The 11,610-nt window shown below is 42.5% G+C and overlaps 1 protein-coding gene across 1 annotated transcript in view; it reads left to right on the top strand.

The window, feature by feature from the left end:
- Nucleotides 1-11,610, top strand: part of LOC125289301 (mitogen-activated protein kinase kinase kinase 11) — a 52,023-nt gene that overhangs the window by 28,460 nt on the left and 11,953 nt on the right. The window contains 3 exon segments of the mRNA XM_048236055.1: nt 3,504-3,652; nt 6,530-6,705; nt 6,999-7,239. Coding sequence (XP_048092012.1) covers nt 3,504-3,652; nt 6,530-6,705; nt 6,999-7,239 — 566 coding nt within the window.

Here is an 11,610-nt window from a genome sequence, read left to right as displayed (position 1 = left end):
GTACAGCACATCTGGGGATAGCCTACAGTACGTTTCCTAAGAAATGCACTGCACTAATGAATTACTTATGCCATTATTTTTTAAATGAAGTTTAACTAGTTTCCCAGCATGTGACCAGTTCCAGAGGGCCCACAAGCTCTAGTCACAAGTCCAGAGTCTTGTATTTTTCTCTTGCACTGACAGTAGTACACACACACACACACACACACACACACACACACACACACACACTCACACACACTCACACACACACACACACACACACACCTTATCCCATCCCACTGTTGTGGCCCTGTAACTTTCCATGGCTGAGATTTCCCAAAAAAATGAGCAGACAAAACTTGGTTTTACTAGCGTGCCTGCCTCAGTGGATGTGTGACACTTTGATCTATATTCCAACTATATAATTAAACTCTGCTGTGATCTCATGGGCACTAGAATATATGTGGAATGGTATACTTGTTTGTAGAGAATGCAAAGTGAAGATAAAAAAAAAACATAATAACAAAATAATTAAAAAAAAAATTAACTGGGAAGCATAGCAGAAGTTGCCAAAATGCGGCCTCATCAGAAGATGCCATAATGCGCCATCATTTTTGTACAGCAGTTTGTGTATCTAGTGACTGAAGAGGCTCAGGGACCAGAATCTTCATTAACCTCCCTTTGATAGTTTAGTGAAACACACACACACACATACAAACACACAGACACACACACACAGGCATACAAACACACAGACACACGCACATGCACACACATACTCACATACACACAAACAAGCACGACACTAAGTCTGATGCCTCAGCCGGGTCTGTAGAGTATGATGAGAGCCATTCAGTGTGTGTGTGTGTGTGTGTGTGTGTGTGTGTGTGTGTGTGTGTGTGTGTGTGTGTGTGTGTCCACTGTAATTAAAGATCTATATAAAAATGCTGTGGGCTGCTTGCCCCTGCTGCCAGACTTCCCAAAATGAAGCAAAAGATGCACTTGCTCTGTCTTCTCTTCCTCTTCTCTTCCTTTTCTTTTTCCCTCTTGCTCTCTCCTCTTGCTCTCTCCTCTCTCCTCTTGCTCTCTCCTCTCTCCTCTCTCCTCTTGCTCTCTCCTCTTGCTCTCTCCTCTTGCTCTCTCCTCTTGCTCTCTCTAAAAATGTTTTTGTTTTTTAATAATATTAAATATTAAATATTTGACAACGTAATAATAAATAAATAAATAATGTTTAATATAATATTAAATAATATTTTTAAATAATATTAATGTTTAATGACAATAAATAATGATAATAATAATAAATAATATCATGGGCGTACAATAATAATAAATATTAATAAATATAATAATAATAATAATAAATATTTTAATAAATAATAATAAGTATTAAATAATGTCATTAATAATAAAACAAATAATAAATAATAAATATAATAATGGCCTTAATAAATAAAATAAAATATTAATAAATAAAATAAATAATAATAATAAATATTAAATAAAATAAATTATAATAAATAATGTTATATTAAATAATAACTAAATAATATAAATAAAATAATAATAAATGTTTTAATAAATATTTTTATAATATAATAAATATTTGTAATAAATAATAATAATATTTATAATAATAAATAAAATAATAATTATATAAATGTAAAAATATATATATTTTACAATTTTAAAATAATAAATATATGTCATTAATAATTTATAAATAATAAATATAATAATAATAAATTGTCAATAATAATATATCAATAATGTCATATTTTTGTATGTCATCAATATTTTCTCTCCTCTCCTCTTGCTCTCTCCTCTTGCTCTCCTCTCTCCTCTTGCTCTCTCCTCTTGCTCTCTCCTCTTGCTCTCTCCTCTTGCTCTCTCCTCTTGCTCTCTCCTCTCTCCTCTCTCCTCTTGCTCTCTCCCCTCTCTCCTCTTGCTCTCTCTCCTCTTGCTCTCTCCTCTTGCTCTTTTGCTCTTTCCTTTTCCTTCTCTCTCTCCTCAGCTTTTTTTTTTCTTTCATTTTGTGTGTGTGTGTGTGTGTGGCTTCCATGGGTGTAATTGACTGCACTGGGAAGATCCGAAGCCAACGCGGCAGCCTCTCTGTCTGAGGACACTTCAGTGTGTGTGCGTGTGTCCCTGTTTGTGTGTGTGTGTGTGTGTGTGTGTGTGTGTGTGTGTGTGTGTGTGTGTGTGTGCACTCTTGTGCGGGTTTGTCTTCAGTCACACATAAAAGATTTTTTGTTGGGTAAGACAGAGAAATTGTGTTTTTGAATAAGCATCAGTGTGATTCATTTTGTTAATGTGCTTGTTTCAGTTTAGACTCAGGATGCTGTGTGTTTTCTGCTCATCTACTGTGTGTGTGCGTGTGCGTGTGCGTGTGCGTGTGTGTGTGTGTGTGCATGTGGGTGTGCCTATTACCAACTCATCTGTGCTTTTGTGTGTTCCTTTAGCTTTTGAACTTCACCTTCCTGACTTTTAGTGGGTCAAGCATCTACAGTATCTGATGTTGAATACGCATGCCTCCTTGTGTGTGTGTGTGTGTGTGTGTGTGTGTGTGTGTGTGTGTGTGTGTGTGTGTGTGTGTGTGTGTGTGTGTGTGTGTGTGTGTGTGTTTTTGTGTCTCTTTTATGAAGTCATCCAACTGTTTGAGAGCACATCTGTCTTAGACACCAAGTGCACTTATGAATGTAGATTATGTTAGCATATCCGCCCACACATCCACACACAATAGCCGACTGTTGGCTATGGGCATCTGATTGCATTTTCAGGTATGGGCTTACATCCATACTTAGGAATTTAGCTGACACTGTTGCCACAGGTGCACACATGCAGTGCACTTTGATCAGTACTGTATTCCCATAACACTGGCATTACTGGGGATTACCCCAAAATCAATTAATCTTCAAAATGCTGTTGTTAAGGTGAATGATTAAGAGAATAACACACACACACACACACACACACACACACACACACACACACACACACACACACACAAACACAGACACACACACACACACAAAACACACACACACTTGCATACACACACAAGAACACACAGTACACACACACACACACACACACACACACACACACACACACACATTTGAGCTTGAACAATGTAACTATAATTTCCCCAGCTCCTATGAGTCAGGTGTGTAGAAAGCAGTAAAACAGGTAAATGGTTGGCTGAACTTCTACTGAGTCAGTTTGAAATTCTTTTTAGTCAAAGGGTACTATGAAAATAACAAATTAAGAAAGGTGGTCTATAAACGTTTTAAATTTACTTATATTTTATTTTGCCACCATAGTCTAACCGCTTCCTCAAGTGGGTTACGTCTTGCCTTGATGATTGTTAATGATGTTATAAATGAATAAAACAGAACTGAATTGAATTGAGTTGAAACAAATGTAATTCTACACTTTTATACATGAATGAAATGGAACAGAATAGAATGTAATACAATTGAATTGAATAACATTGCACACTTCCTGTATCTCCCCTACAGTTATGGTGTTCTGCTGTGGGAGCTGCTGACGGGCGAGGCACCCTACCGGGGCATCGACGGCCTGGCCGTGGCCTACGGAGTGGCCGTCAACAAGCTGACCCTCCCCATCCCCTCCACCTGCCCCGAGCCCTTTGCCCAGCTCATGTCTGGTGAGTTGAAGGAGAAAGCACGTGTGTGTGTGTGTGTGTGTGTGTGTGTGTTTGTCTGTGTGTGTGTCAGTCGAAACCTACAGCTAACGGCTGAAAAGGAAAGCACACACGTTTCACATTGCATGTGGTGCTCTGATAGTGAAGCTGGACGGTGTAGTTGGTAGTGCGTGTGTATGTGGGTTTGTTTATTGTTGTCCTCATTGGTCCATAGAAATGTAGATATTGATATATGTCGGTAAATGGTCATCTATATCCCCACAGCTCATATTAGAGGTCTGCGCGGGACTGATTTTTCAGTCCCGCACCCGCCCGCTCCCGCAATATTCTGTCCCTTCTCCCGCATTAATGTGTCATTTTTAGTCCCACTCCTGCCCGCATCTGTAACATGATGTCCCGCTCCTGCCCGCATCTGTAACATGATGTCCTGCTCCCTCCCGCTAAAGCCACATGCAGGAGGATAGCCTACTCAGTTTTTTCTTTCTGTCTCCGCGAAAGGCACACACACCTGAGAAAGACTCCAGATGTCAGCTTCTTGGTTCTGAATGTAGGCTAACAACTGAAGTAGGCCTAGCCTGGTGTCCTCTTCCTCTGTCATGCTTTCGATTTCGAGTTTTGACAATGAGCAGCTGGAACAAATTGAACCCACGTAAATGACAATATAGACTATAGACCTCTCTCATCCTGCCCGCTCCCGCAAAGAGCTTTCAAAAGTTGTTCCGCGCCGCACTCTTTTGCGTCGGGTCCCGCGGGTCTACCGCGGGAGTGCAGACCTCTAGCTCATATCCTTAGTGAGCAAACTTCCTCTATATAGTGGCTCACTGGGCATCCATAGATAGACACATAAAAAACATGTAGCCAAAAATATGTCAGATCATGTCTTACGTGCAGGCTCCTCAGTTTCACTGACCTCATCCCAGTTTGTGGTTATTTTGAGCGAGTGTTTGGGATTATTTTCCTCCATTGTTTCCTGTTTCACACCACTGTGCTTGTCAGTGCACAGTGGTCAAACAAGACCAGCCAGTCCTCCAGAGGAAAGTCCCAATGAACTGCAGCTGAATGCTACCGTAGTGATGTCTAATTGTATTTATGCTGTATTGTATCAATGCACTATACAGTATAACTATTATAAGTCAAAAATCATAGCAGAGTCTACAGAATGTTTTTGTGAATGTTTGTTATTTAGTAGTTAGTATTTTTTTTGTATGTAACACACACACACACACACTTTCATTTGATATTCATTCTACCCAATGTAAAAGGCATGGACTTGATAAGGAGTAGCCATGTTTTTTTCAGTGATTGATTAGTCTGTAGTATAAGGAATAGGGCCAAACTCAAGACTGTCCTTCCAGTGATTTACAGTACAGTAGGCTACTGGAGCCTTGTGAGTGCTGCGGATATTTATACTCTCGTCAGGGGTCTTGTTTGGACATTTTTGCACAACTCCGAATAGCGCGACTACTCCAAGCAGCGATAAATGGGAAGTTTGTGCTACAGTGCCCCGAATATCCCTGCTGTGTTTTCACAACAAACAACGGCAGGCTAAAAGTAGTAAATTCAATTAGGTTGCACTTAATTACATTTTGTGGACTATGTCAACTATGTGGTGTGCTCCTGAGTATGTCTTCAACTGTAATGCTTCATATTTTCCCTACTTGGTGAGAATATACAGACTGGATCCATTTTTTTTTCTGAGCAATATCTCACATTGAATTTACTTGTTTTAAAAGTGAAATGTTACAACCAAATGTATGGGCCTGTAAATTGTTTGGTTTTCCACTGACAGATTAATGCTGTTATCATACATTTGCACACATTGATATGAGTGATATCAGTGTCCTGATCTCTGATGCGTATCCTGTTGCCTTTGTCCTTAATGCCTGTGTGTAGGACGAACATCAGTAAGTATGCTGTATGCGCATCGCACGCTGAATGCTGAAGTGATACCATTTTGGTTTCCTGTCACAGCCTCTTCCCACAGCTTTGAGCAGCACTGATTCAGAAAAAAGCTGGATTGTCAACCAAGAGCTGCTAACAGTGCAAGCATCCAAATTACCCATCAAGTACCTTTGGAAACCGGCCTACAAGAAAGGCATGGCAATGAAGTAAAAGGGGATGTGACAGATTACTTGTTGTTGTTGTGTTTGTGGCTTTGGAATAGAGATTTAATGGCAATGTGTGTATTTTTTTCGAGTGCCTCATTGTGAATGCTGTTGCCTGACATTAGTCCATCCTCTGTATTTTAGTCTACTTCTCTATGGAAGGCTTCATTTGAATGACTCTCTTCATCACATTTTCCAATTTTTCTGAGCATGTTAATTCATGTAGAAAAGTTTTGTGCATTTTAAGTTTAATCACAAAGAGAATTCTTTGCATGTTTATCATATTTGTTTAGCAGAGCATGTCGCTTAGCTTGTCTAATGTGTCGGAATATGTTGATTCATGCCTTGTATACAAAGTACCAGACTGAACGTTTTCAACAGAAGGCCTTTCTGACGTGTTGTTTTAGGGAGAGCATTGACGAGCACTAGACTTAGGCTGTGTATTTAAGAGTGTTTGGAAGAGTGTGTAAGTATTTGTCTTCCCTGGAAACAAGCAAGACTCTTAATCTCCTTCTGTCCTCTCTGTTTCATCAAACGCCTGCTTGCGTGTGGAGCACGGAGTGTTTTGTTTGGTTTTGCTTGTAAGTCAGTTTTATACGAGCATGTGAACCCCCAGTCTTCCTGTGTGTGCGTGTGTGTGTGTGTTTGTGTGTGTGTGTGTGTGCTTTTGTGTCAGAATATCTCACTTTATTACATTCCATGATATGGACATTTCATGATGGTGGCCGTTGAGAATGCCTGACTGAAATATGTGCCTGCCTGCCTGTCCTGACAGAGTGCTGGGACCAGGACCCCCACCGGCGGCCCAGCTTTGCCTCCATCTTGGCTCAGCTGACGGCTCTGGAGCAGGAGGTGATGGAGGAGATGCCTCAGGACTCATTCCATTCACTGCAGGAGGACTGGAAACTGGAGATCCAGCACATGTTTGACGAGTTGCGCGCCAAGGAGAAGGTTTGTGGGGCTCTCCTTGTCTGTGTGTGTTTGTGTGTGTGTGGAGGGGTGTATGTGCATTTGGAGACTTTTCACTAAGTTGGTGCGAGTGAGTGAGTGAGTGAGTGTGTGTGTGTGTGTGAGAGAGAAAAAGAGAGGGAGAGTTTTGTGATGCATGGCTATGCATATTGTGTGTATTTACATCTGCCTGCGTTTGTGTGTGTGTGTGTGTGTGTGTGTGTGTGTGTGTGTGTACATGTGTGTACATGTGTTGTGTGCGCGTGCGCTTGTGTGTGTGTCGTGCCTGTCTGCAGGAGCTGCGCTGCCGCGAGGAGGAGCTGAAGCGGGCAGCGCTGGAGCAGAAGTCTCATGAGGAGTTCCTGCGTCAGCGCGAGCAGCAGCTGGCCCAGTGGGAGCAGGACGTGTTCGAGCGCGAGCTCAGCCTCCTCATCCTCCACATGAACCAGGAGAAGCCCAACGTCAAGAAGCGCAAGGGCACCTTCAAGAAGCACAAGCTCAAGAGCAAGAACGGAGAGAAGATCAGCATGCCACAAGGTGAGAGGGGATGGAGAGATGGAGGGAGCGAAGGATGGAGAGAGAGTGAGGGATGGAGGGATGAAGAGAGGAGGAGGGAGGGATGGAGGGAGAGAGTGAAGGATGGAGAGAGTGAAGAAGGGATAGGGATGAAGGGAGGGAGAGGATGGGAAGGTAGCAAGAGAGAGAGGGGGGGAGAGAGAGAGAGAGAAGCATGGATGAAAAGACACCTTCAAGAAGCACAAGCTCAAGTCAAAGTCAAAGTCAAAGTCAAAGTCAGCTTTATTGTCAATTCCTTCACATGTTCCAGACATACAAAGAGATCGAAATTACGTTTCTCACTATCCCACGGTGAAGACAAGACATATTTTACCAATTTTAAGTCCACAGACAAACATAACATTCAAGTAAACAAAAAAGTAAATAAATAAGTAAATAAATAGAGGGCACATAATAATAATGAAAAAAATAAGAGCAGCAAAATTTTGTTGAAATTGTGCATAGACAGTCAATAATAAAAAATAGTGCAAAGTCAGGCCAATAAGAGGCTTGGGTAGTTCTGTTTGACCTGAGTAATAAAAGAAAGTGGCATAGTAGTTGCAAGTTATGTAAGAGCAGCAGAAGTGTTGTGTTTTCAGGACAACAACACCAAGTTGTAAAGTGTACAAGTGTGCAAGTGTTCAAGTGTGCAAGTGGAGTAGTGCAGGCGGCCATTGTGGGTCCAATGTCCAGGATGTTATGTAGCTGAGGGTGGAGGGGGGAGAGGATTCAAGGACTCAAGGTTCAAGAACAGGGAGAAGTTTAGAATGCCACAGGGAGAAGGAGGAAAAGATGGAGAGACTGATAGAAAGGGATGTAAACAGAAAGGGAGGGAAGAGTGGAGAGTGAGAGAGGGAGGGATGGAATGGAAAGAGGGAGCAGATGAAGGGATGGGTTGATGGAGAGAAGGGAGGGAGGAGTGGAGAGACTGAGATGGAGGACTGTTATGGAGACAGACAGAAGGGATGGAAAGACCCAGAGGGAGAGAAAGAGAGAGAGAAATAGGGAGGAAGGAAGGAATGAAAAAAGATGATATCATAGAGAAAGGGAGGGAGGAGATTGAAAGGAGGGAGGGAAAGACCTCGAGAGGAAAGGAAGGTCCAGAGAGAGGCCATAAAACACCTACAAGAAGCACAAGCTGAAAGGCAAGAACAGGGAGAAGATCAGCAGGGGAAAGAGGGAGGGATGGAGAGAGAGCGGGATGGAAAGAGAAAGGAAGGGATGAATGGAGAGTGAGTGAGGGAGGGAGAGATATAAAGAGGGAGAGGAAGGTACAGCAGGGAAAGAGAGAAGCAGAAGAGATGCGGCTGAAGAGAAGAAGAGAGAAGCTGAATGGCAGTATGCAGGAATGGGGAGAAGGTGAATATTCTGCAGGGTGGGAAGAAAAGGAGTTGGTGAATATTGAGTCCTAAGGCCTATAGGACACAGGTGTGGGTTAGGCAGTAAAAAAAAGAGCAAGGCCTCTACTGGTATATGTGTGTGCTCAAACAGCCACAGGCACAAGCAAACAGAGACCAATACAAATATAGCCAAACACAAATATACAGCACATATATGTTCAACTGCAAATATATACATTCTCTTTTATACACACTCATATAATGTAACAAAATACACAGATATCCTGCACTTGCCCTCACCTACTGTACGTCTAACCATTATGCATCCCTAAACATATTACATACATTTTTAAAAAAATAACAAAACATATTAGATACAGACATACTGTATATTCAAAACATGTAGCCAACAGGTTACATGAACTTACAAGCATGCACCAAACACCACTTAAGAGGCTAGCGTTGGGCCCAGCGTTGGACGCCAGCAGAAACCTACTGTACATCTAACCATTATGCATCCCTAAACATATTACATACATTTTTAAAAAATAACAAAACATATTAGATACAGACATACTGTGTATTCAAAACATGTAGCCAACAGGTTACATGAACTTACAAGCATGCACCAAACACCACTTAAGAGGCTAGCGTTGGGCCGAGCGTTGGACGCCAGCAGAAACCCTACTGTCGTCGTCTAACCATTATGCATCCCTAAACATATTACATACATTTTTAAAAAATAACAAAACATATTAGATACAGACATACTGTATATTCAAAACATGTAGCCAACAGGTTACATGAACTTACAAGCATGCACCAAACACCACTTAAGAGGCTAGCGTTGGGCCCAGCGTTGGACGCCAGCAGAAAAGCCCTCTTGTCTCGTCTGCAGTGTTCATGCACTCATGAATTTCTGCTTCTCTTGTCCACACATGCTCAGTTGGAGAGAGAGAGAGAGAGGGAGCAGCTGTGCTTTCTTACTTCTTATTTTTGCCGTGCCTTAGTATAGCCATGGTGTGTGTGTGTGTGTGTGTGTGTGTGTGTGTGTGTGTGTGTGTGTGTGTGTGTGTGTGTGTGTGTTGGTTAAGTGTGTATTGGTTAAAGTCTGTGTGTGTGGTTATGTGTGAATTGGTTAAGTGTGTGTGTCTCGTCAGGCTTTGGTTAAGCATGTACAAAGGATTTCATATTTTAGTTAAGTGTGTGTGTCTGTGTGTTGGTTAAGTGTGTATTGGTTAAGTGTGTATTGGTTAAAGTCTGTGTGTGTGGTTATGTGATTGTGTGAATTGGTTAAGTGTGTGTGTGTGTCTCGTCAGGCTTTGGTTAAGCATGTACAAAGGATTTCATATTTTAGTGTGTGTGTGTTTGTGTGTGTGTGTGTGTGTGTGTGTGTGTGTTAGACTGTGAGGTGGGTGAGGGTGTGTGGTGCATGCATATGTATTTGTATTTGTTGAGTGTCCTTGTGTGTGTGTGCTGGTTAAATTTGTGTATGTGTCCACATTTGGCTATGTGTGTGTTCGTATGCCTGTGTGTGTGTGTTTTAGTGTGTCTGTGTGTGCAGGGTGTGTGTGTGTGTGTGTGTGTGTGTGTGTGTGTGTGTGTGTGTGTGTGTGTGTGTGTGTGTGTGTGTGTGTGTGTGTGTGTGTGTGTGTGTATGGAGTGATTGCATGTGTGTATGTGTATGTGCGTGTGTGTGTATGGAGTGTTTGTGTGTGTGTGTGTGTATGTGTGTGTGTGTGTGTGAGTGTGTGTGTGTATGCATGTGTGTATGTGTGTGTGTGTATGGAGTGTTTGCACGCGTGTGTGTATGGAGTGTTTGCACGCGTGTGTGTGTGTGTGTGTGTGTGTGTGTGTGTGTATAGAGTGTTTGTACGCGTGTGTACGTGTGTGTGTGTGTGTGTGTGTGTGTGTGTGTGTGTGTGTGTGTGTGTGTGTGTGTGTGGGTTGTGCGCCTGCGGTCAGCTCTTTCCCAGCAGCAGGGTGGTGATTTGGTGGGGGGTGGACTTGATGAGAGGGAGATCCAGCCCAGCCACACCCGCTGGCTTCCTGTCCCTCCTGGCTGGCCTCTCTTTCTCTCTCTCTCTCTCTCTCTCTCTCTCTCTCTCTCTCTCTCTCTCTCTCTCTCTCTCTCAGTCTCCCTCCCATTCTTTCTTTCTCTATCTCTTCCTTTGTCTTTCTCCCTATCTTTCTCTCCCCTTTTCTCTCTTCTTTCCCTTTCTTTTCCTCCCTCTCTTTATTTCCATCACCATTTCTCTCTCTCCATTTCTCTCACTCTCTCCTTCTCCTTCTCCCTGTCTTTTGCACATTCTCTCACTTTCCCTTTCTCTCTCTCTCTCTCTCTCTCTCTCTCTCTCTCTCCTTCAGTCTCTCTCACGCAAACATACTCTCTCCTTTTTTCACTTTTTCTCTCTCTCTCCACACACACATAGATACAAATAGACACACCATCTCTCTCTCTCTCTCTCTCTCTCACACACACACACACACACACACACTCTCTCTCTTTCTCTCTCTCTCTCACACACACACACACACACACACACACACACACACACACACATCTCTCTCTCTCTCTCTCTCTCTCTCTCTCTCACACACACACACACACACACCATCTCTCTCTCTCTCACACACACACACACACCATCTCTCTCTCTCTCTCTCTCTCTCTCTCTCTCTCTCACACACACACACACCATCTCTCTCTCTCTCTCTCACACACACACACACACACACACACACACACCATCTCTCTCTCTCTCTCTCTCTCTCTCACACACACACACACACACACACACACACACACACACACTCACTCTCTCTTTACTGTCCCATTCTCTTTCTTGTGCTCTATCTTCACTCTCTATGTACTTTTACACATTCTCACTCTCTCGCTCACACACACAGGATAATGGATTTCTAAGTTAAACACAAAAAAGGCAAATGTCCACAGTGGGTTTTCCACTTCCAAAAAGTTATGTGTGTGTGTGTGTGTGTGTGTGTGTGTGTG

The sequence above is a fragment of the Alosa alosa genome, chromosome 24 (genome assembly GCF_017589495.1).
Source record: "Alosa alosa isolate M-15738 ecotype Scorff River chromosome 24, AALO_Geno_1.1, whole genome shotgun sequence".
In the NCBI taxonomy this organism is placed as follows: Eukaryota; Metazoa; Chordata; class Actinopteri; order Clupeiformes; family Clupeidae; genus Alosa; species Alosa alosa.
The sequence above is the reverse complement of the archived record's forward strand: the minus strand, read 5'-3'. Positions and strand labels throughout refer to the sequence as shown.